Below are 25,111 nucleotides of genomic sequence, written 5' to 3' on the forward strand. Positions count from 1 at the left end.
CTGAGTCGTGGCTGAAAGAAGATTATAGTTGGAAGATTAACATCCAAGGCATCAAAAGGATAAGCAGGTATGCAGAGAAGGTAGGGTGGATCTGTTAGTAATAAATGAAATAAAATCCCTAGAAAGATGTGACATCGGTCTGGATGATGTAGAATCATTGTGGATAGAGTTATGAAACTGCAAGGGTAAAAAGATCCTGATGGTAATTATATACAGGCCCCTGAACAGTAGCTAGGATGTGAGATATAAATTTCAACTCAAAACATAAAAACACTAGGGGAAAAGCAATGCTGAACTTGGTGTGGTGCAATGAACCAGATTTGATTAGGGAGCTTAAGGTAAAGGAACCCTTAGGAGGCAGTGGTCTTAATATGATAGAATTCACCCTACAATTTGAGAGGGAGAAAATAAAGTCAGATGTAACAGTTTTACAGTGGAGTAAAGGGAATTACTGAGGCATAAGAGCTGGTCAGAGTTGATTGGAAGGGGACACTGGCAGGCTGGTGGTAGAGTAGCAATGGTTAGATGTTCAGGAACAATTCGGACAGGCACAGAATAGATACATAACAAAGATGAAGAAGTATTCTAAGGAGAGGATGAGGCAACCGTGGCTGACAAGGGAAGTAAACAACAGCATAAAAGCAAAAGAGAGGGCATATAATGTAGCAAAAATAGTGGAAAGGTAGAAGTTTTTAAAAACCAACAGAAGGCAACTAAAAAAGCCAGAGAAAAGATGAAATAGTTAGCAAATAATATCAAAGATGATACCAAAAGTTTTCCAGATATATAAAGAGTAAAGGAGAGGTGAGAGTGGATATTGGAACACTGGAAAATGAGGCTGGAGCAGTAGTTGCGGGGGACAAAGAAATGGTGGATGAACTTAATTAGTATTTTGTGTCAGTCTTCACTGTGGAGGACATTAGCAGTGTGCCAGAAATTCAAGAGTGTCAGGGCAGAAGTGAGTTAGCTGCTATTACTGAGGAGAAGGTGCTTGGGAAGTTGAAAAGTCTGAAGGTAGATAAGTCACCTGGACAGATGGACTCCACCCCAGGGTTCTGAAAGAGGGAGCTGAAGAGATTGTGGAGGCATTAGTAATAACCTTTCAAGAATCACTAGATTCTGGAATGGTTCTGGAGGACTGCAAAATTACAAATGTCACTCTACTCTTTAAGAAGGCATGGATGAAGAAGAAACTAAATTACAGGCCAGTTAGCCTGACTTCAGTGGTTAAAGATGTTGGAGTCTATTATTAAGCATGAGGTTTTGGGGTGCTTGGAGGCCTTAGTCAGCATGATTTCCTTAAGGGGAAATCTTGCCTGACAAATCTGTTGGAACTCTTTGAGGAAATAACAGGCGATATAGACAAAGGACAGCTGTCTACCTGGTTTTCAGAAGACCTTTGACAAGGTGCTGCACATGAGGCTGCATAAAAAGAGAAGAGTCCATGGTATCACAGGAAACAGACAAGCACGGCGAGAAGATTGTCTGACTGGCAGGAGGCAAAGAGTTGGAATAAAGGGGCCCTCTCTGATTGATTGGCTACCTAGTAGGACCACTTCTTTCAAGTTCAAGTTTAGTTGTCATTCAATCATACATGAATACCCAGGAACACTGCCAAATGAAACAGTGTTACTCCGGGGCAAAGCTGCAAAACAAAGCACCAACAGTCACACGCAGCACAGGGCACATATAGGTTTATATAAGATTGCAAGCTCGTACAAGATATCAGTAAGATACAGTCACACAAAAATAATATAATCCAAGACCCTGAGTCCATGAATGTTGCAGCAGTCTGCAGCTGAAGACAATACCAAGCCAAGCGAACACTGGGGAGCAGCACCGACTCCAGCACGGATGTCACGCCACACCACCTCTGGTGGAGCACACCGACTCCTACACCTTTCTCCTGGGATTTTCAGACTGCGTTCCGCGTTACAATGCCAACGATTTGAGTAATGGAACTGATGGATTTGAGGCCAAGTTTGCAGACAATACAAAGATAGGTAGAGGGGCAGGTAACGTTGAGGAAGCAGGGAGGCTACAGAAAGATTTGGAAAGATTGGGGAGAATGAGCAATTGGAAAGAAGTGGCAGACATTTGACAATAGGTGCAGGAGTAGGCCATTCGGCCCCTCGAGTCAGCACCGCCATTCACTGTGATCATGGCTGATTATTCACAATCAGTACCCCGTTCCTGCCTTCTCCCCATATCCCTTGACTCTGCTATCCTTAAGAGCTCCATCTAACTCTTCCTTGAAAGCATCCAGAGAATTGGCCTCCACTGCCTTCTGAGGCAGAGCATTCCACAAATCCACCACTCTCTGGGTGAAAAGTTTTTCCTCAACTCTGTTCTAAGTGGTCTACCCCTTATTCTTAAACTGTAGCCTCTGGTTCTGGACTCCCCAACATCGGAAACACGTTTTCTGCCTCTAGTGTGTCCAAACCCTTAATAATCTTATATGTTTCAATCAGACCCCCTCTCATCCTTCTAAATTCCAGTGTATACAAGCCCAGTCGCTCCAATCTTTCAACATATGACAGTCCTGCCAACCCGGGAATTAACTTCGTGAACTTACGCTGCACTCCCTCAATAGCAAGAATGTCCTTCCTCAAATTTGGAGACCAAAACTGCACACAGTACTCCAGGTGTGGTCTCACCAGAGCCCTGTACAACTGCAGAAGGACCTCTTTGCTCCTATACTCAACTCCCCTTGTTATGAAGGCCAACATGCCATTAGCTTTCTTCACTGCCTGCTGTACCTGCATGCTTACTTTCAGTGACTGATGAATAAGGACACCTAGATCTTGTTGTACTTCCCCTTTTCCTAACTTGACACCATTCAGATAGTAATCTGCCTTTCTGTTCAGTGTGGGGAAGTGTATGGCCATGCACTTTGGCAGAAGGGATAAAGGCGTAAACTATTTTCTAAACAGGAAGAAGATTAAAAAAAAAATCAGAGGGTCCTCGTGCAGGATTCCCTGAAGGTTAATTTGCAGATTGAGTCAGAGGTAAGGAAGGCAAATGCAATGTTTGCATTCAGTTTAAAAGGACTAGAATATAACAGCAAGGATGTGATGCTGAGTGTTTATAGAGCATTGATCAGACCACCCTTAGAGTATTGTGAGCAGTTTTGCACCCCTTAACTAAGAAAGGATATGCTGACAGTGGAGAGGGTCCAGAGCAGGTTCACAAGAACGGTTCTGGGAATGAAAGCGTTAGTGTATGCTGTTAGCTCTTGAGGGCTTCGGGCCTGTACTCACTGGAGTTTAGTAAGGGGGGGGGGGTTATCACAGTGAAACCTATTGAATATTGAAAGGGCTAGATAGATTGGATTTGAAGAGGATATTTCCTATAGTGAGTAAACAGCCTCAGAATAGAGGGGTGTCCATTAAAACAGAGATAAGAAGGAATTTCTTTAACCAGAGGGCAGTGGATCTGTGGAGCTCATCACCACAGAAGGCTCTGGAGGGAAGCCATTGAGTATATTTAAATCGGAGGTTGAAAGGTTCTTGGTTAGTCAGGATGTCAAAGGTTACAGGGAGCAGGCATGAGAATGGGGCTGAGAGGTATAATAAATCAGTCATGATGGAATGGCGGAGCAGACAGCTGGGTGACCTAATGCTGCTCCTATGTGTCATGGTGTTATGCTCTTACCATTCTCATCTTATAGCTGAAATGCTCCAAGCAAGCAATAACTTGACATTCCTCTGCACTCTCTCTCTCTCTCTCTCTCTCGTGCAATTATATGCATCCTATGATATGGTGACCAGAAATGAACATGGCTTTCCAGCTATGGTCTAACCAATGCCTGCTGTGGTTGAATCATACCCTCCTTGCTCTTATCTTCTGTGCCACAATTAGTGAACACAAGAATCTTGCATGTCTTCTTAACTACTTTTATACCTTCAGCCATTTTGGACATGCATGCCAAGCCCCCTCTGTTCTGCACTACTTCCAAGGGTTCCATCATTCATTATATATTCTAGTTGTTGTTGACCATCTCAGTAGGTATCACCTCACATTTATCAGGATTTACACGCCATTTGCTGTTGTTCTCTCCTCCTAACCAGTTCATCAATATCATTCTGTAGCCATGCTGAAAGATTGCTTCCAATTGTAGCACTTTGGTACATACCGGTCCTCGTATTTCTCCTCTAGGATTAAGTTTTGTGGTAACTTGAATAAATGCCGTTCCTCTATTAAGATGTCGCAGAAGTTCACTACTAATATCCTTTAATATTCCTTGAGCCTAAAAGACCAATACAAAGTAAACTATTTTAGCTGTATATAAAAATCAAAATTATCATACATTCCTTGATTTACTTAAATGCATTGGTACCGGATTTTAAAAATACCAATAATTAACTTTGCAATGATTCCAGTTAAGATGGCACTAAGTGGCTGTCTCTTCGAGCTCATCTGAGGAAACAGCTTAAATTCTTCTCTTCAACGCCTCTTTTTTTCCCTTTTCTAGGTGGTCATGTTTCTGTCAAAGTCCTGATCTGCAATGGCACTCAAAATCCTTTTATTTTACGGCAGATGAGTTCCTGTTCCTGGAGCTTGCTGGCCGACCATTTTCCGACATTCTCCAGGCATGGCTTGGAAGATGGCGCCTCCAAGGTGCGGCCTGGTGGACAACTGATTCCAGGCCGATGTTCCCGACCGAGGCGTTACAGGAGATGGAACATCAGGATTTTGCTGCGACGATGTACAGACAGAGTTCTCTGTAGTTGACCATCTGTATCTATATAACTCTCCCTCTCCCTCTCTCTCGTGGAGGGGTGGGCAGGGGAAGTTTGCTGCCAATTCTAGAGTTAGGAATCTCAGAAAAAATGACGTGACAGACTGTGGTATCGTGATGGTGACCGTCAGTCTCCCGTTTTGCTGTGAAAATATTGTCTTCTTCCAGAGGTTTGGTTCCAAAAACATCTGCAGACCAGAATCAGTTAGGATTCTGCACGTGAGACCTGACATGGAAAATGTGGAGATTTTCTTGGGCATATGCATTGAATTTCTTTTTATGAGATAAAGTATTTAATTTTGTAAGAAGCCCACTTAGAGAGAAGTTGACAGGTTGTAATTTAACATGGACGACTGTGAATTCCAATTTATTCTCACTCAACATCTGCTCCTGAGAAATTTGAGTCTATTAGAATCCAGAGCTGGAACCCCAGCTGATTCCCCTCTATCGCCCATGAACATTCTGTCAGTGTTAGCATTCTAATGGCTGCCCAACTGAGATCAGATAATTCAGAGCAGATCATGAATCCAGGGAAGAGTTTGGCATGTTAGTTACACATTTAGTGAGTATGCCGTCAATAAATAACTTTCTGAAGTTGATGTCATGAAAATGTTGCCTTGGGTCAAATTCTCCCCATCCATATGTTTGAAGTGATTTTGATGTTTTTTAAAAAATGTGCTATTTAAACAAAGTATTACCTCAGATCCATAAAACCCTTTAAGGAGCCGTTTATGTTCACCACTGTTCTCATCCATTTCTCCAATCTCAGCAAATCCATGGAGATGTGCGTTAATGGTAATGTCTTCCGTTTTACTCAGCCCAGCCATGAGTATCTCATAGTGTAGGTGGCAGTGTTCATCCAAAGACATCCAAGCATGCCCTGCTGAGCCAGTCTTTACGGGTGGTACCACAAACTGTCCAGCTAATGGGATTGGCAGCTCTGTGGAGAAGCAGTTGCTTGAATTAGTATTGAATGTTGAGCTTCTTCCCCAACACACTTTATTTTGCATTTTACACGTGGCCTGCTTTAATAGCTAAAAGCAACTTTTGCGATAAGAACAGAATTACATAAAATAAGGGGCCAAACAAAATGAAAGCAGAAAATGCTACCAAAGTACCACAGGTTAATCAGCAACTGAAAGGAGGAACACAGCTAATGTTTCTGGCCTGAAAGGACCTCAGTCAGAACTGAGGGCCAAGAAAGTGACCCATCGAATCATATCAAATCTGATTAAGAGTTTTGTCCAACGTGCAAATCTATCCTGTTTGGGCGTTGATTGACACATTGTGTAATCCATTAAAGTTTTGCGTAGGAAAGGTCAGTGCTTTGTCTGAAGCTCCCATCTGGTTCTTTCCTGTGAATCAGTGACTGTGAAACGTATTTCCAAGAAAACACCATCTAATCCTTCCTTAAACCTGTTGGATTCTGCTGTTGCAGCTCTTTTATCTGGTAGGCCATTTTACATTTCTAATCCCATTCAAATGAAAAAAGAAGGCTTTAAATAAATTCCTTATTTTCAATGACACTCTTAGCTTTGAGGCATGTTTCAAAGTGTTTTTACTTCAAAGAAATTCTTTTCAGGTAATAGTTAATTCTTAACTATTGAAGATTAAATAGATCAGAATTCATTCACTTGCTCTAAAATTCTCAAAAAAAGTAAAGTATCAGTACAGAGAATCACAAACACAGGACAATCTGTAGATGCTGGAAATCCAAAGCAACACACACAAAATACTGGAGGAACTCAGCAGGCCAGGCAGTTTCTATGGATAAAAAAAGTAAGCAGTTGATGTTTTGGCCTGAGACCCTTCTTTAGGATAGATAACCTTTTCTCACAATGTTATTCTATAAATTCTGAAATTTAGCAGCTTCCTTTCGAGACTTTTTAAATCCCTTATAGTCTGATTCAGGAATCTGAAATGAACATGACTCCAACTGCATAGTTAGATTGTCAGATACAACTCCAAAATCATCCTCCCTGGTTTCAAAGGTCTCCAGTTGAATGAATTGTGTCATGTGTTTTCTGACTACTTGGGAATTATAGAAATGATGAATAAGTGCTATCTTCATCTGAATTAAAAGTGCTAGCCAAATATGTTGATAATTTTATTGTTACTCTAATAACTTATGCAACAAAGCCCCACTCTTTCCCGGTCTGTTATTTGAAATGCATTCCCAATTGCAATACAATTCAATTCTTCACTGTTTTCAGTCTCCTAGTTGTACACTTACTTATGCTACCCTCGTTCTGCACTTTCCTGGGTTATTTAGCTACCTGCCCAGATCTCTTGGATTATTACTCTTTGATCCATTGTATTGGTTACAGCTCTAGATTCCATGAAGTAAACCTAGTCAATAGACTATCCTTCAGACACTTGGTATTATCGTAGCCAACAAAAGGAAGAGCAAGAATTCATGGGGCTCTGGCAACTATTTATTAAACTTTATGTCTTTCTTCCCAGATATTGCCTGACCTGCTGAGAACTTACAACATTATTTGCTTTTATTTCATATTTCCAGAATCCACATTTTGTAGTGTATTTTTTTGGTTGTTTCTATTATAGAAGATAAAATTGAGTTCATAAAACCACTGAATTTGAGCAGAAAACATCAGTTCAATTAGAAACTTTAGAAATTATGCATTTAGAAAGAATGATAACTTAAATGGGTATCATTCTCAGGTAAACAGTTGTTGACATAATTATTTTCTTTACCATAGTATCTTGCTTGAAGGCCACTATAGAGTAAAGAACTGATTTGTCCTCTCAGTTCCCCCTCTTCATAGTCCTTTGTTGCAACGTTGATGAATAGCTCATTCTGTAACAGCATATGAACGTCCCTGGCATTCAGACTGTTGCTAATTCCAATTGCCTAAAATTACAAACAAACCAGTTGGGGCTTAAAACACAGACAGCTACTTGTTGAATACTGTGCATTTTACCTTTCCAGAAAGAGATACGAACACTGTACTTACGAAATTATTCCTGTAGTCTGAAGTTAAATCGTGTAAAATATTTCGTCGGTGCCTGCGCCGAGGCTTTGTTTCAATTGTGAGCCCTATGACTTCACTGGCAGTGCCAGCTACTTGTACCTGTAACATAACATTCATTTGTCATTGGCGCTACCCAACAATATGTGCGATTTATTATAATCAAATATTTGAAATCCTTTGCAATTATAATTAAAGGATTAATAATATGCATGCATTTTCCATTATTAAACAATGCAGATAATATTCTATAGCATTTTAAAAACACCTCTCCAAAAGTTATCTAGCTTTATACAAGACCAATACATATGAGTTAAAGTGGCCAGCTCAGTATTACATCTGTCACAAATAGGACTGATGCTGGAGAAAATACGTGCTAGTTTATCCTTTGACGTATGGGCCCGATGCACTACCTTGAACTGTATCAAGGAATGGTGGGCACAAATTGATGAGTTATTAACCAAATGAAAAATTTTACTCCATTGATTATCTGAAAATGACTCTTGAAATTCCGATTCCCAAGCACGTTTAATTTTATCATTAGATATCATTCATGAGTTCAATAACCGTTTATAGATTATAGCTATCAACCCTTTTTGAAATGGTTAAAACTGAAAAGGAGCATCTGTCATATTAGGTGGATAAGCAGAAGGGTAATTTGGCAACAAACCACGTAAAAAATTCCTAATTTGTAAATACTGTATCTAAAAAAGTGTACATTAGATAAATCATATTTGTCCACTAACTGAGAAAAAGACATTAGAAAAAAAGACATGAGAAAAAAGCATTTTTAAAATGCTATCAAAAGTTTTGGATCTGGATCTACAACCTAATTTGCTTACGGTAATTTTTGGGATTATCCCATCGGAAGCAGGAAACATTCCTGTTTCTGCTCAACATATGATAGCCTTTTCAACTTTATTGGCTAGGAGAGCCATTTTACTGAAGTGGAAGGATTCTAATCCACCTACCGTCTTTTATTGGCTCTCCTCCATTATGTTCTGTTTAAGTTTAGGGAAAATAAGAAGTCGGACATTTGACACATCCTTTAAATTTGAGCAAATCTGGCAACCTTTTATTCAATATTTTCATTAAATTTGATTTATTACTCTTCCAATTTTTTTTCGAAGTTTTAGATTTGATCAGAAAGTCTTTCTTTTTTTTTGGTCGTATCCTCAGAATGGACTGCCCAGTCCCCCCTTTTTTTTTTTTAAATATATAGTGTAGTGGGTTTTTTTCTCTTCATTTAAAATTCAAAGTTTTTTCTTTCCTCTTCATGAACTGATAAGAGGAGAATTGCTATTTTCTTTTTTATTATATATTATATACTAGCTTAACACTATGTATGATTTTGATAATGTCTATCTCAATCTCGGTTTGTATTGTTATTGGTATATATACTTGAGATATTTCTCCTTGTTTGTATTTATGTTCCTTTTAAATCAATAAAAAGATTAATAAAGAAAGATAATATTCTATAGAAGAAGGTATCTGTGTTATTAGAATGAGTATTTTGTGCACTTGGTTACACAATAATATGGAATAAAACTTTTTTTACCTGAAATTCAAGAGTCCCATTGTCATGTAAAGTAAACTTTGCTGAACCAACGGCACCAGTTTTAGTGGGCATGAGAGCATTTCCCCCTGAGAGTACACTCTGAATAGCTAATAGAAGGGGGAAAATAGCATTAAACCACGTTAAGTATACTAAATCAAATTGGATTACATACATCAGTGCTTCACTTCATTATTATTTAAGAGATCAGTTGGATTTTGTGATTCCTGAAAGAGTGTCAACATTAATACCACCTTATTATGAACCAATGAGAGGTGCATCTTGGTGAGTGAGGACTGATCATTCAAATTTTGCTCTTCTGTTAGCCATGACCCCCTTTCTTAAACAACTTAGTTCAAGTATATCCAGAAATCTGGCCAAATTCTCAAACTTTCCCAATTGGAGAGCACACAATTCTGAATGCCAATAAAATCTACAATGAAGCTCAAAGGTTTATGTTGGAACTAGTTGTTACAAGATTGTTTGTCCATAATACTACAATTATGACTTTATATAATAATTCATGAGCAATAAAATGTATTATGATATGAAAAGTTTCATATACAGTAAGTGTAGGCATTTTCTCTCACTGACACTTTCCCTTGTGCATTTTTTATATTTTTAAAGGCATGTCTTATTGATGCATCATTGTGTATGTGATGTTATAGGAAAGACTAACTAATTGGCCTGAAAGTAAGTTCATCTCACATTAAATAAATGATAAATATTTAGAAAAATGTTTACTCTTGAATACATGACAAGTATGTAAAATTTAGTGTGATTCAAATTGGGAAAGAGCTAATGCTGTAAGAACAGTATGAAATCTTAACACTGTGAAAATTGTAAGCAAACAGAGAGGTAACTGCATGGGTGATTAGGACAGCTCAGCACATCTTTGGACACAACTACCGGACTTGGAGACAATCTATAGCTTTCGATGCCAACTGTGGGCTCGTTAACATCATTAAAGACCCATCCCATCCCAGACACTGTCTGTTCAGACTCCTGCCATCTGGTAGGAAATACAGAAACATCTTAGCCAAGACAGCAAGACTGGAAAACAGCTTCTTCCTGAGAGCTGTTGTGCAGCTGAATAATGCTGCACCCCAGCTTACCAGCGGCCTTTGAGTGTTTGGGACAAAAAAAGTCACTTGTTGCATGTACTGTAACTATGGGAATTTCTATTTTTTTTAAGAGAGAGCCATACCACATGCATTATTAAGTATCCTTTTTCCATGGACTGGAGTAACACTGCAATCTTGGTGTCTTGAACAATGATAATAAAGTTGTATTCTATTCTATTTCCTTTCATTTAACAATGACCTGTATGGTAGGCTGGTCTGGAAGGTTAGGTCCCTTATAATCCAGGGAGAGCTATTTAGATGGATTCAAAATTTGTTTAATGGTAGGAAGCAGAGGATGGTAGTTGAAGGCTGCTTCTCAGAATGAAGGTCCATGACTAGTCATGAGACACTGAGGTCAGTTATGGGAATGACTGGGGTCAGTTAGGCTTGATCAGTAAGTTTGCAGATGACATGAAATTAGGAGTTGTTGTTGATAGTGAAGAAAGTTGTCACAGATTACAGGGGAATCTTGATCAGTTAGGGATGTGGCCCAAGGAGTGGCAAATGGATTTCAATACAGATAAGTGTGAGGTGATACATTTTGGTAAGTCAAACCAACAAAGAACTTCTACTCTGAATGGTAGAGCAATAGGGAGCCTAATGGAACAGAGGGATGTAGAAATCATTGTGCACAGTTCATTGAAGGTGGCACCAAAGGTGGACAGGATGGCAGAAAAGGTGTGTAGCCCACTGGACTTCATCAGTCTGAGCAATGAATATAGGAGATGAGCCATTACGTTGCAGTTGTACAAGTCAGTGGTAAGGCTGCACTTGGGATACTGTGTATAGTTTTGTTCACTCTGTTATAGGAAAGACCTGGTTAATTTAGAAAGAGTGCAGAAAAGATTTCTGAGGATTTTACCAAGATTCAGGTGCCTGAATTACAAGGAGAGGTTGGCCAAGATAGGTGTTTATTCCCCGAAATGTAGGAGAATAAGGAGCAACCTTATAGAACATTTTAAAGTTATCAGAGACATAGATTAGGTGGATAGTAACAGTATTTTCCCTAGGGTAGGGGAGTCCAAAACAAGATGGCATTGATTTAGGGTGAGCAAGGAAAGACTTAGAAGGGACCTGGTGAGGGGCAACTCACGCAGAGGTGGGTGAGTATATGGATCAAGCTGCCAGAGGAAGTGGTTGAAGCAGGTAAAATAATATCATTTAAGACGTACTTGGAAAGTTACATGTGAGACCAGGACTTGGAGAAATATGGACCATACAAAGGAAATTGGGATTAGATGGGTGGGCGCTGTGGAGGGTATGGATTCATTGTTCCAAATGTCCTATTTCCATGCTGAACTGTTCTATAACTCTAAGACAGTGTATAGCTTTACTTACTTTCTTTTAAATATTTTTATTACAATACCACTGTAATGTTTTCTTTTTTGAAGGTATTCTGGCAGGAAAATCCAGCTCTCAAATTTATGCTCTCGTGAGGCAAACATGTCATGCTTTGCTGAATCTAATTGGGATAGATGCCAGGAATTATTGCTTATTCAGTCCTTTGGAACAAATTCCTGCACAACAATGGTGGGTGTCCATTTATTATGGTTCTTTAAAACAGGAACTTGAGAAGTTCCTGAAAGAAGAGGACATCACAAATTACATTATAATATGCCAATGGCTATCAGGATCTCCTAAAGTTTCCCTGATTTCCTCCAGAGATTGAAGCAGAATTTTCCAGAGTTTTGCTACATTAATCACAGGGTTTATTCTTGTGTTACCTTGTGCACCAACTAACATCCCCATTCTTCACCCAGGAGAGGAATCGGGATGATAGATGGTTCCCAGGATCACGTTATATTGAGTTACAACACAACTCAGTAGATTGTGTTGTTGTGATAACACCATCTGCTGGACAAAATGACTTTGATGCCTTGATGATATTTTCTTGTGGATTCTTTGAGATCATTGTGTGCATGTTGACTCCAAATTTTCCCTCATTTAACATCAGTGCAAAGCTTCAAAACCTTGTACACATGTCATCTAAACAGCAGACAATGATAAAGGGATTCTCTTGTTTGCTGTAAAGTGCCAGAAGCTTTAGCAAAACAGCATAAAGTACATTTACCCCATGGTTTCCATAGTTATTCAGCCGAGCTGCAGTTTCAGAACTTATGCAGTAATTCACCCGCGTCCTTTCATGTTCCTAGTTACTTAAGTGTTCCCACTTACTATCACATGTTTTCTTGGCTGTGATGATTCCAGAAATACGATTTGGATTTCCGCCTTCAGTTTCCAGAGAAATTTCCAGTTGGCCATGTGAAAGCAGGAACATCTCCTTGTTACTGAGGTCAGTCATCACTTCAGCAAAATTGGGGTCCTGGGCAAAGAGGAGAAGCATTTCTCTCAATGTAATATAAAGTGATAACATCAGAGTACTTGGGATTTTATTATTCAATGGAATCAACTTTCTGAGTGTTAATAAAGTTTAGAGTGTGATGGCATGGTAGAATTAATTAGATTCCACATTTCTGGATTAATGATCTGCAGATGTGAGTTCAAGTCTCATGAATGCATTGGCAGGAATTTAAAATAATTTTAAAAATCTGAAATTCAAAGCTAGTATCAGGAGTGGTGAGAATGAAACAACTAAACTGTCGTAAAAACCCATATGGTTCATTAATGTCATTTTGGGAAAGAAACCTGTAATAGCCCCCACTGGACCTACAACAGGGCAGTTGACTCTTAATTGACCTCTGAGCTTGTCTCAGTAGATACTTGACTTGGGAATTCGAAAGGACAACAAATGTTATCCTTGCCAATGTCATCTAGATCTCATATATGAATAAAAAAATGTTGTCAAATAAAACTTCATCCTAAAAAAATAATATTTGTAATTAACTTGCAGTGGCAATCTAGACCAGATTCAAAGTCAGGTGAAGTTTTGGGTTACAGAACTTGGGTAATAGTTACAACCGTGAGAACGGTAACACAAATTGAACTAGCGATGTGTTCACATGTTACCATGCGAATTCTGGTACAAGGCAAAGTTTCTGAAGTACTGTGAGGCTTGGCAGAGTATTTATAATTCCTTCATCCATGCCCTGTGTGCTTAGTGTTTAAAACCTGTTGCAGTGTAAAATTTGGGAAAACAACATCTCACATGGGTGGTGATGTTGGCTCTGACTTCTCTCAATGGCTGGCTCCTATATGATAATTGCACGCGGACTGGGACCAGGCTGTGGTCTGCAAGAGAACAAAGGAATTGCAAGTGAGCAGCATACCTCAAGATTATGTGGAGATAAACGGGATGTTTGCAATACAATTTATCAAATGGCCAAAACCACAACATGAAAATAACAGTGAAAATGAAAAGAGTTATGAAAATCATAGCAGGTGGAACATTACCTTCTACAAAATCTCTTATAGTCATGCATGTGCTATATAGCATTTGAGGCTACTCTAATGTAGGGTTAAGTTGTGTTAGAGGATCATAAACTCTTTATGAACTGATGTCTGAACCCAATAAAAAGAACAAGTGTAGTAAATGGTTTTACCTTTTTCACTCTTCTTCAGCAGCCCTTCAAACATGATGATAAAGTGTAGATTATTTTCAACATCGCTGAGTGTCATCATGGCAATGCCACCCAGTCCTGAGTGATCAGTGTCGGTCGAGGTCAGAACAGAACTGAATGTTTCTGGGGAATGAAGCATATTATTAAAATACAAAACATTGGTTTGGTACCTCTTCAGGAATAATATTTACAACTGACCTTTAAGTTTTTGTTACCCTTTTTCAGTTTAGTGTTGGCGCACGGCCACGTGGTTAAGGTGTCGGTCTAGTGATCTGAAGGTCGCTAGTTCGAGCCTCAGCTGAGGCAGCGTGTTGTGTCCTTGAGCAAGGCACTTAACCACACATTGCTCTGTGATGACACCAGTGCCAAGCTGTATCGGCCCTAGTGCCCTTCCCTTAGACAACATCAGTGGCGTGGAGAGGGGAGACTTGCAGCATGGGCAACTGCCAGTCTTCCATACAACTTTGCCCAGACCGACAGGCGCAAATCCATGGTCTCACGAGACTAACGGATGCCTATATTATTTTCAGTTTGGAAGCCATCTGGTTCTGCAGAGGAAGCTGCTGTTGAGTGCCCTCCTTTTGCAGTTATCTTATAAACAAGATATGTTTATAAACAAGATATGTTTATTTATTAATATATAAACTCCAGTATTTTGGGAGCCGATGGGGGAAAATATTGAAACATGAAGCACCCCAAACATTTCAAGCTTTGCTTAAATGTTTAGTGGAGGTTTTTTTTAAAAAAAAGGTGATCAACCTACCAGCAAAGAGTGCTCTGTGTTTGACAATTTTGCCTAGGATGCCAGCATTTGACCGTGGCTGTGTCATCAGTGCAATGTGGAGCTGATCAGACTTCAGCAGCTTGATAAAAGGTTTATGTACATTTCTCCACAGGCCACAGATCTGCAAACAAGGCCAAATGCAAACATCAGAGAGAAAGCACCAGAAAACAAAGAATCCAGCTGGTAATGCGTGAAAGACAATCAGCAGTTTACCAGGTTGCTTTGAGGTGTAGCCATCTTGTGAACTGGATGCTCAAATAAAACTGTCCCATCCTGATCCCGAAAGCTTACCCTAATAGGGCGGCTGAGTCTATAGACAGAAGAAAACAGCTAATATTCAGATTACAGGGATGCATTTCAGAATGATCATTTTATTTAGCATAATAACCTAAATTAACAACAACATTATATTGGCTTGGTTCCCTTAATCTCCCCTGTTTATCTTACAGCCTCAAGGAGGCAAACCTTAAGAAATTAATGAAGTACAGATTTGTATCTGTATGTGAAACATCAAATTTTATAAAAACCTATAAACACAAGAGATTCTGCAGATGCTGGAAATCCAGATTAACCCACACAAACTCCTGCAGGAACTCAAGAGATCAGGCAGCATCCATGGAGGTGAACAGTTGATGTTTCGTGCCGAGACCCTTCATCAGGACTGGAAAGGAAGGGGGATGGCAACAGAATAAAAAGGTGGGTGGAAGGGAGGAAGGATAGATAGAAGGTGATGCCAGATGAGTGAAAAAGGTAAAGGGCTGGAGATGAAAGAATCTGATAGGAGAGGAGAGTGTATCATAAGAGAAAAGGAAGGAAGAGGTGATAGGCAGATAGAAAAGAGATAAGAGGACAGAATGGAGAATAGAAGAAAAGGGGAGGGGAAGGGAAAATCTTTTTTACTGGAAGGAGAAATTTTTATTCATGCCATCAGGTTGGAGGCTAACCAGATGGAATATAAAGTGTTGCTTTCCACTCTGAGGGAGGCCTCATTGTGGCACAAGAGGAGGCAATGGACCGACATGTCAGAATGGGAATGGGAATTAAAATGTTGACCCACCGGGAAGTTCCAATTTTGGTGGAGGAAGTGGAGGTGCTCAACAAAGCGGTCCCCCAATTTACGACAGGTCTCACCAATGTAGAGGAGGCTGCATCGGGAGCACTGGATACGATATGCAACCCCAAGTGTTGCTTCACCTGGAAAGACTGTTTAGGGCCCTGAATAGAGGTAAGAGAGGAGGTGACTGGGCAGGTGTAGTACTTTGGATGCTTGCAGGGATAAGTGCCTGGAGGGAGATTAGTTAGGAGGGATGAATGGACAAGGAAATCATGGAGGAAATGATCCCTGTGGAAAGCAGACAGTTGGTGGTTGGTGGGGGGTGGAAGAGTTAAATATGTGTTTGGTGGTAGGATCCCTTTGGAGATGGCAGAAATTGTTTTTGGGGTGGTAGGTAAGGACAAAGGGACTCTATCACTGTTAAGGCGACGAGAAGATGTGTGAGCTCAGATGCCTGGGAAATGGAGGAGATACGGATGAGAATAGCAACAATAGTGAAGGAAAGGAAACTTCGTTCTTTGAAGGCGGAGGACATCTCTGATGTCCTGGAAAGGAAAACGTCATCTTGGGTACAGATGGATGCAGTGGAGATGAAGGAACTGAGAAAAGGAATAATATTTTTAATGGAGACAGGGTGGGAAAAGATATAGTCAAGATAGCCATGGGAAACAGTAGGTTTATGAAAGATATCGGACAACAATTTGCCTCCAGAGATGGAGTCAGAGATATCAAGAAAGGGGAGGGAGGCATCAGAGATGGACAAAGTGAATTTAAGGGCCGTGTAGAAGTTGGAGGCAAAGTTCATGTAATTGACGAGATCAACATGGGTGCATGAAGCAGCACCAATGCAGTCTTCGCTGTAACAGGAAGAGCTGGGAGTATTACCAAGTCTTGGAAAGTGGACTGTTCTAAGTAGGTAATGAAAAGGCAGCCACAGCTAGGGCCCATGTGAATACCCATGGCTACCCCTCATGTCTAGAGAAAGTGGGAGGAGCCGAAGGAGAAATTGCTGAGAGAGAAGACTAGTTCTGCTAGATGGAGGAAGGTGGCCGTGGAGTGGAACTGGTTGGTTCTTTAATTGAGAAAGAGCAGAGAGCTTTGTGGCCTTCTTGATGGGGGATAGAAGTGTAGAGGGACTGGACATCCATGGAGAAAATTAAGCGGTCAGGACCAAGGAATTGAAAGTTAAGAGGAATCAGGAACATGAGAAGTGTGGTGGATGTAGGTGGGGAGACTGAACCAAGGAGGACAGAATCGAGTTGAGGTAAGAGTACACAAGTTTAGTGGAGCAGGAGCAGGCAGAGACAAGGGACCTACCTAGACAATCTGTTTTGTGGACCTTGGGTAGGAGGTAGAAGTGAGCACTGATGGTAAGGGCACTATGAGTTTGGTGGCAGTGGAAGGAGCTCTCCACAGTTGATACGGTTAGTGAAGGTGTTGGAGACAGTTTCCTGATGGTCCAGAGTGGGTCCTATTAAAAGGGAGGTGTAAGAGGAGGTGTCTGAGAGTTGCTGCCTGGCCTCAGCAAATTTGAGATCAGTCCACCACGCAGCAAAAGCACTTCATCGTCTGCAGGTTTGATGGTAAAGTTAGGGTTTGGTACGGAGAGAATGGAGTGCAGTGTGTTCCAAGGAGGTAAGGTTCGAGGAGAGAGAATGCTGAAGTTGACCTGGTTGACGCCTCATCGGCAAATGGAGATGAAAAGATCCAGGGAAGTCAGAGAACCAGAGTGGTGTGCCGAAGAAGAGAAGAAAGGTTGGAGATGGGAGAAGGGGTGCAAGGTACGGGTTGGGGAATTCTTGATGAAGAAGTGAGCTTGGAGACAGGCACAACAGAAGAGGAGCCCAGCACCATGGCAAGCACAGAACTCACAGAGGTGTGGGTGAAAGGGGACAAAGGTAAGGCCCTTGCTGAGCACTGAACATTCAGAGTATCTGACTTATGCTCTACACATTTTACCCAGTTTACACCTTTGTCAACTACTCCAATTGTGGGTGTAAAATCACTGGATAGCTTAGAGTGAAGAATTTTAAAGACAGGTCGAAGAAGGCAGTAGGTCAGGGAGGACGATTATGATGGTAAAATAGTGCTACCTGCAAGAGAAGATGACCATTAGAATAACCTGATACTTGAAGAATATGAAAGTCTGGCAAGAGAGGCATAGGAGAAATTGAATATAAACGATCGATACCATTGATCAAGTATTTCACTGACAATTGATTTGAGGTAGGAAATATGGTGAACTCTGATATCCTGTCAAGCTAATTCTTTCACTTACTTAAATTAAGCCAATTTGTACCTACCTCAATTCTATGAGACCATTCTATCCCATATTCTTTGTGAGACCTATCAAATTCAGTGTTTAAATGTATTGATTCACCATCCATAGCAAATTTGTTTCTTATCTCCAACCATAATGAAAGTGCAAAAATACTTATCAGTTTTCACCAGATGGTCTAGTTCTGTGTGCTTCCATTTCAGGAAATGGTTTCCCTTAAGATTGTATTCCTTATTCTTATAGACACTTTTTGATCAAAAAGAAACACAAGCTAGGTTTATGGTGCATATTCTCAGCATTTATCTCCCAGGCTACAGTATCACATGGATGAATATATCCTGTACCTCCTCTAGGACCAATATCTTTTTTTTTCCCTGATTCTCTGTGTCCAATACGGTTTTCCAAGTGAGAACTGATCATTGCTCTATTTAACAGAAGCATCACTTCGTCTGTGTGCATTTAAATGCTCTTAGGCTAGCAATCCATCAGACTTTTTAGTTCTGTTTTTTTACACTGGCATTCAGTGACCTGTCCACCCGGACACATGAATTTTTGTGCTCATTTCAACTTTGGGTTTCTGCACAGTAAGAAAATATTTTAAACACGAGAAAGTCTGCAGATGCTGAAAATCCAAAGCTACACAAAATGCTGGAGGAATTCAGCCGGTGAGGCAGCATCTATGGAAATGAATAAACCATCAAAATATTTGGGCCAAGACCCTTCTTCACGGCAAGTTTTCCTTTCAGAGAGTCAAGGTGGGAGTCTCACACTCCCCTCCTTTGAACTCCACCTGTTGTAGTTTTGCTCTCTTACTCAGTTTATTGGGTGGTGGGGATAGGTCTTTACCAGAGGAGGTGTAAAGGGCTCCTTTCCTCCACTAACTTGCAGGCCACCCTTGGGCAAGTTGTAGCACCTTTTGCCTCCCAATCAGGGTCACATGAAGCCATAGGAGGGGTTGGTGGATGGTCATATGATCAGCTGATGCATATTACAAGTCTTGGTAATGCAATCATTGACACCAGGCAGGGCATCTCTGAAGAGATTGTCGTGGGTTGTCATGGTGGGAGATTTTAATTTCCCCAATATTGATTGGCATCTCCCTAGAGCAAGGGGTTTAGATGGGGTGGAGTTTGTTAGGTGTGTTCAGGAAGGTTTTCTGACACAGTATCTAGATAAGCCTACAAGAGGAGAGGCTGTACTTGATCTGGTATTGGGAAATGAACCTAGTCGGGCGTCAGGTCTCTCAGTGGGAGAGCATTTTGGAGATAGTGATCACAATGCGATATCCTTTACCATAAATTGGAGAGGGATAGGAACAGACAAGTTAGAAAAGCGTTTAATTGGAGTAAGGGGAAATGGTAAGGGGAAATAGGAAGCCATCAGGCAGGAACTTGGAAACGTAAATTGGGGACAGATGTTCTCAGGGAAAAGTATGGCAGAAATGTGGCAAATGTTCAGGGGATATTTGCGTGGTGTTCTGCATAGGTACAGGGAAAGGATGGTAGGATACAGGAACGTTGGTGTACAAAGGCTGTTGTAAATCTAGTCAAGAAGAAAAGAAAAGCTTACGAAAGGTTCAAAAAACTAGGTAATGCTAAAGATCTAGAAAAATATAAGACTAGCAGGAAGGAGCTTAAGAATGAAATTAGAAGAGTCAGAAGGGGCCATGAGAAGGCCTTGGCAAGCAGGATTAAGGAAAATCCCAAGGCATTCTACAAGTATATGAACAACAAGAGGTTAAGACGTGAGAGAAAAGGACCAACCAAGAGCGACAGTGGAAAAGTGTGTATGGAACCGGAGATGGCAGAGGTACTTAATGAGTACTTTGCTTCAGTATTCAGTACGGTAAAGGACCTTGGCAATTGTAAGGATGACCTACAGCAGACTGAAAAGCTTGAGCATATAGACATCAATAAAGAGAATGTGCTGGAGCTTTCGGAAAGCATCATGTTAGATAAGTCACCGGGACCGGACGAGATATACCCCAGGCTATTGTGGGAGGTGAGGGAGGAGATTGCAGAACCTCTGGCGATGAATTTTGCATCATCAATGGGGATGGGAGAGGATTCAGAGGATTTGAGGGAGAAGATCCTGAGAGGCAGGATTTATGAACATTTGGAGAGGCATAATATGATTAGGAATAGTCAGCATGGCTTTGTCAAAGTCAGGTCATGCCTTATGAGCCTGACTGAATTTTTTGAGGATATGACTAAACATGTTGATGAAAGTAGATCAGTAGATGTAGAGTATATGGATTTCAGCAAAGCATGCAAGGCTTATTGAGAAAGTAAGGAGGCATAGGATCCAAGGGGACCTTGCTTTGTGGATCCAGAATTGGCTTGCCCACAGAAGAGTGGTTGTAGATGGGTCATATTCTGTATGGAAGTTGGTGACCAGTGGTGTGCCTCAGGGATCTGTTCTGGGACCCCTTCCCTTCATGATTTTTATAAATGACCTGGATGAGGAAGTGGATAAACAGGTTGGGAGTGTTCTGGATAGTGTGGAGGGCTGTCAGAGGTTACAGCGGGACATCGATAGGATGCAAAACTGGGCTGAGAAGTGGCAGATGCAGTTCAACCCAGATAAGTGTGAGGTGGTTCATTTTGGTAGGTCAAATATGATGGCAGAATATAGTATCAATGGTAAGACTCTTGGCAGTGTGGAGGATGAGAGGGATCTTGGAGTTTGTGTCCATAGGGCACTCAAAGCTGCTGCGCAGGTTGACTCTATGGTTAAGAAGGCATACAGAGCATTGACTTTCATCAACTGTGTGATTGAGTTCAAGAGCTAAGAGGTAATGTTACATTTGTGTAGGAGCCTGGTCAGACCCCACTTGGAGTACTGTGCACAGTTCTGGTCACCACACTACAGGAAGGATGTGGAAACTATAGAAAGGGTGCAGAGGGGATTTACAAGGATGTTGCCTGGATTGGGGAGCATGCTTTACAAGAATAGCTTGAGTGAACTTGGTCTTTTCTCCTTGGAGTGACGGAGGATGAGAGGTGACCTGATAGAAATGTATAAGATGATGAGAGGCACTGATCGTGTGGATAGTCAGAGGCTTTTTCCCAGGGCTGAAGTGGCTAACACGAGACGGTACAGTTTTAAGGTGCTTGGAAATAGGTGACGTCAGGAGTAAGTTGTTTTTTTTATGCAGAGAGTGGTGAGTGCGTGGAATAGGCTGCCAGCGACTGTGGTGGAGGCCGATACAATAGGGTCTTTTAAGAGGCTCCTGGACAGGTACATGGAGTTTAGAAAAACAGAGGGCTATGGGTATCCCTAGGTAATTTCTAAAGTAAGTATATGTTTGGCACAGCATTGTGGGCCAAAGGGCCTGTATTGTGCAGTAGGCTTTCTATGTTTCTATTAGTATTGGTAATGGCTGGGGTCACCTGTCTTGTAAAGACACTCAGAAGAAGGCAATGATAAACCACTTCTATAGTAAAATTTGCCAAGAACAATCATGGTCATGAGGGCATGACCGCCCATGTCCTGGGATACAGCACACAGTGATGATGATGATGATGACCCAGTTTATGTTCCTTTGTACATTACAAATTACTTCTCTCAATTCTACAACTTGTCCCTACTAACTTAGTTGTACATTAAAACATGAATACGAGCTCTATTCCTTCTTTCAAATTATTAACGCATTCAGTGGCATTGTAGGCTCAATGCAGACCATAAAGCGACCCCTCGCCCTAAATCAGTTCACAAATCATTACTCCTTAATTTCCTTATCCCAATTCTCAAATAATTATTTTTCCATCACAAAGTTACCTTACAATGCATGATCTCACTTTTTCATTCACTGAACCTTATTAAATAACTTCTACTGCTGACTTACTTGATACAGGCAAAACGATAAGTCAAACAGCACCTGACCTTGATAAGTCTGTGCCAACTCTCTTTAATGTGGAAATACTTGGCCAAAGGAGTTTACCAAATCAATCCTAGATAGGTTCTCCCTTTTTTATTTGAATTACACTACTTCACACTTCAATACCAAAATTAAAACTCTTAAATTTACTATTTTGATTGTGTATATTACTGTCAACTATTCTAATTTCCTGTCCACTTTAAACATTATTGAGATTGAGATATCCATTTCCTTATCATGTCCCATATTTTCAGATCTCTTAAATGACAACCACATTTGACCCATTAGGCTTAGCTTCTAGTGTAAGGATTTAGGATTGGGATCCAAAGCAGATGACAGGCTAACCCCAATGCTTCGGTAGAAGGAAGCAGAGAGTGTTGATCTTTTTGCAGTGGGGTTCTTCAAGTCTCAGTGCTTTAAGTTGTGTAATGGTAAATCTATTTATTTATTGAGATACAGTGCAGAGTACGCTCTTCTGGGCCTACGAGCCACACCGCCCAGTTTATTCCGATAATTCGGATTTAATCATGAGACAATTTACAATGACCAATTAACCTACCAACCAGAACATTTTTAGACTGTGGGAGGAAACCAGAGCACCCGGAGGAAATCCACACCGTCATGGGGAGAACATACAAACTCCTTACAGGCAGCGGTGGGAATTGAACCCAGGTCGCCTGTACAGTAAAGAGTTGTGCTGACCACGACCTACCGTGCTGCCCTAAGAGCAATAACAGAGAAATTTGCAAAGATTGCCAAATTATGCCTGTGGTTGTTAACAAGGTGGAATACTGTGGATTATGGGAAGGCATTAACGTGTGAGCCTGGTAGATAATCTTTGGCAAGTGCAATTCAATCCATGGAGAAGGAAGGAAGTGTATTTGGGAAAGCAAGGAAACACACAGGGACAATTGCAGAGGGAGATCATGGGCCAGGATAAATTATGCTTTGCTCTTTTTATGGGAGGCACTGCAGAAGAGCAAGGGGGATATACCTGAACTATGGAAAATGTCTGAAACCAATGAAGGAACACTGGGTCTGCAGAGAATTATGACCATGTTGTCTGGGCTAAATGATTCTAGTTATAAGGACTGATTATTTAGGCTGTGGTCACTTTCTTTGGTGCAGAGAAGATTTAAAAGAGATACATAAAAGCAGAAGCAGCCTAGGCAACTTGAATTAGACCTTCCCATTCTCCCAGTTGCCGCCATTACATAGACTTAAGGAAACGGAGAGCAGGATTTCACCTTGTGTGGGAGGGGTCTGTTGTTCTTCCTGTCCTGGAGGTTACAGCATGTGTTTGCTGACGTGCAGGGGATGATGGTGATCAAAATCAAAGAGAATCTGGTTCCGGTCTGAGCTGGTCAGAGGGGGCAGAGCGGAATCTGTCCGAGTTGGTGGTGGCAGTGGTGGTCTTAGTCCTTCCAATCCACACTGACTTCCCCTGGTGGCTTAAACACTTCCCCAGGCCATCCCCTGGCTTTCTTCTCTGTGCCTAGTATCCATGAGGTGCACAACCAGTATGGAATTTGCCACAGTGAAGACCACACAATTCAGTGCCTATGCTATGAGATGGGAGGCTGCACCCACTCACTTGGGCATTAAATTTAAGTTGTTTTTTTATTATTTAACATTAATTTATTATCGTTAAAATTCTAGTAAATTTTGCTCATGGTACTAGGATGCATCCAAAGACTCATTGACTTTGGCTAAACAATGTGCCAAATGGATAGTTGCGACCTTCCTCCCTCACACATCCCCTCCTTCCACAGCTCTCCTCCCCGACGTGCCCATTTAAAATACCTTTCATAATGAATGGCGAATACCAGGTTGGATCTGACCAGAGTGAGTCGAGCTTTAGCCACTCCTGGGGACGCTGATAGTTGGCCGGTCGTTGACGTGAGCAAGGCCACAAAATCTGTAGGGGAAGTGCAGAGCCCGGTGAATTCCCAGCACAAGCACCAAAGACAAATGCTGCCTCATTGACCACGTGAAGTTCAAAGTAAATTATCAAAATACATATATGTCACCATATACAATATTCATTGTCTTGTGGGTATAATCAATACATCTATAGAATGATAACCATAAAAAAATCAATGAAAGACTACCCAACTTGGGTGTTCAATCAGTGTAGAAAAAAAACTGTAAATACAAAAAGAAAAATAATAATAAATAACCAATAAATATCAAGAATATGAGATGAAGGGTCCTCGAAAATGAGGTGTAGGTTGTGGGAACAGTTCAGTGATGGGCAAGTGAACGTGACTGAAGATACAAACAAGAGAAGATCTGCCGATGCTGGAAATCCAAGCAACACACAAAATGCTGGGGGGTCTCGGCGGGTCAGGCAGCATCTATGGAAAAGAGTAAACAGCCGGTGTTTCAGCCCGAGACTGATTAAGGGGTTCAGCCCGAAACGTCGACTGTACTTTTTTTCCATAGAGGCTGCCTGGCCTGCTGAGTTCCTCCAGCATTTTGTGTGTTTATTCAAGATCCTGATGGTTGAGGGCATGTATGATTTGTACCTGTCCGGCTGTCGTCCATTGAAATATCCTCGGAGGTGATGTATGACCGGTCGTTGTGACTTTTTTGCAGGTCATCCTCCTTCTCCAGAGGGAAATACTCAAATCCATCCAGGGTGAGGTCAGCTTCCTTCTCTGAGCTGCTGGTACCTTCTGCAGGTTAGAAAACACGGCAGGTTAGTCATTTCCGGAACACTGGGGCAATGGCTTCTTTTAGAAGTTTCGTTTGGTTGGAAATTGACGACGAGAGCGAAATATCCTCACCTTTGGGACAGGTTTTACAGCAGTGTCCGGGCAGTAATATCGCGTCGTGACAGGGAGGCTCGCGACAGTCATGTTTGATATTTCTGCAGCTTACTTTGCCGTGAATTTTGCCTCTTCGATTTCGTTGCTTTGAAAAAAAATATTAAAGTACATCTTAGATTTGAAAATGTATTACAAACTAAGAAATAATCGTTATCTTGGTAAAATATTCCACTCGTTTAATCTTCACGAGTTATTCTGTTGCCCTGTGTAATGCCTCAGGGTGACCACATTTGCCCGGGAATTAACTATCAGTCTAATTGGCAGCTATACAGCGTCGTGGATGTTTATCAAATATACATTCATCTGTGTAAAAAAAACACCTAATTAGCGAGGTGAGTAATGGAAATCGGAGAGCT

At 41.1% G+C, this 25,111-nt stretch overlaps 1 protein-coding gene across 1 annotated transcript in view; it reads right to left on the bottom strand.

Moving 5' to 3' along the window:
- Positions 1 to 25,111, bottom strand: part of chrd (chordin) — a 38,889-nt gene that overhangs the window by 12,059 nt on the left and 1,719 nt on the right. Inside the window, exons 3-15 of the mRNA XM_072254541.1 lie at positions 24,714 to 24,840; positions 24,453 to 24,602; positions 23,728 to 23,842; positions 14,926 to 15,022; positions 14,692 to 14,833; positions 13,911 to 14,051; positions 13,517 to 13,599; positions 12,586 to 12,733; positions 9,290 to 9,396; positions 7,717 to 7,833; positions 7,457 to 7,613; positions 5,440 to 5,681; positions 4,136 to 4,249 (exon numbers count right to left, since the gene is read on the bottom strand). Coding sequence (XP_072110642.1) covers positions 4,136 to 4,249; positions 5,440 to 5,681; positions 7,457 to 7,613; positions 7,717 to 7,833; positions 9,290 to 9,396; positions 12,586 to 12,733; positions 13,517 to 13,599; positions 13,911 to 14,051; positions 14,692 to 14,833; positions 14,926 to 15,022; positions 23,728 to 23,842; positions 24,453 to 24,602; positions 24,714 to 24,840 — 1,740 coding nt within the window. The remainder of the gene's footprint in view (positions 1 to 4,135; positions 4,250 to 5,439; positions 5,682 to 7,456; positions 7,614 to 7,716; positions 7,834 to 9,289; positions 9,397 to 12,585; positions 12,734 to 13,516; positions 13,600 to 13,910; positions 14,052 to 14,691; positions 14,834 to 14,925; positions 15,023 to 23,727; positions 23,843 to 24,452; positions 24,603 to 24,713; positions 24,841 to 25,111) is intronic.

This window comes from Mobula birostris, chromosome 4 (genome assembly GCF_030028105.1).
Source record: "Mobula birostris isolate sMobBir1 chromosome 4, sMobBir1.hap1, whole genome shotgun sequence".
NCBI classification, from domain to species: domain Eukaryota; kingdom Metazoa; phylum Chordata; class Chondrichthyes; order Myliobatiformes; family Myliobatidae; genus Mobula; species Mobula birostris.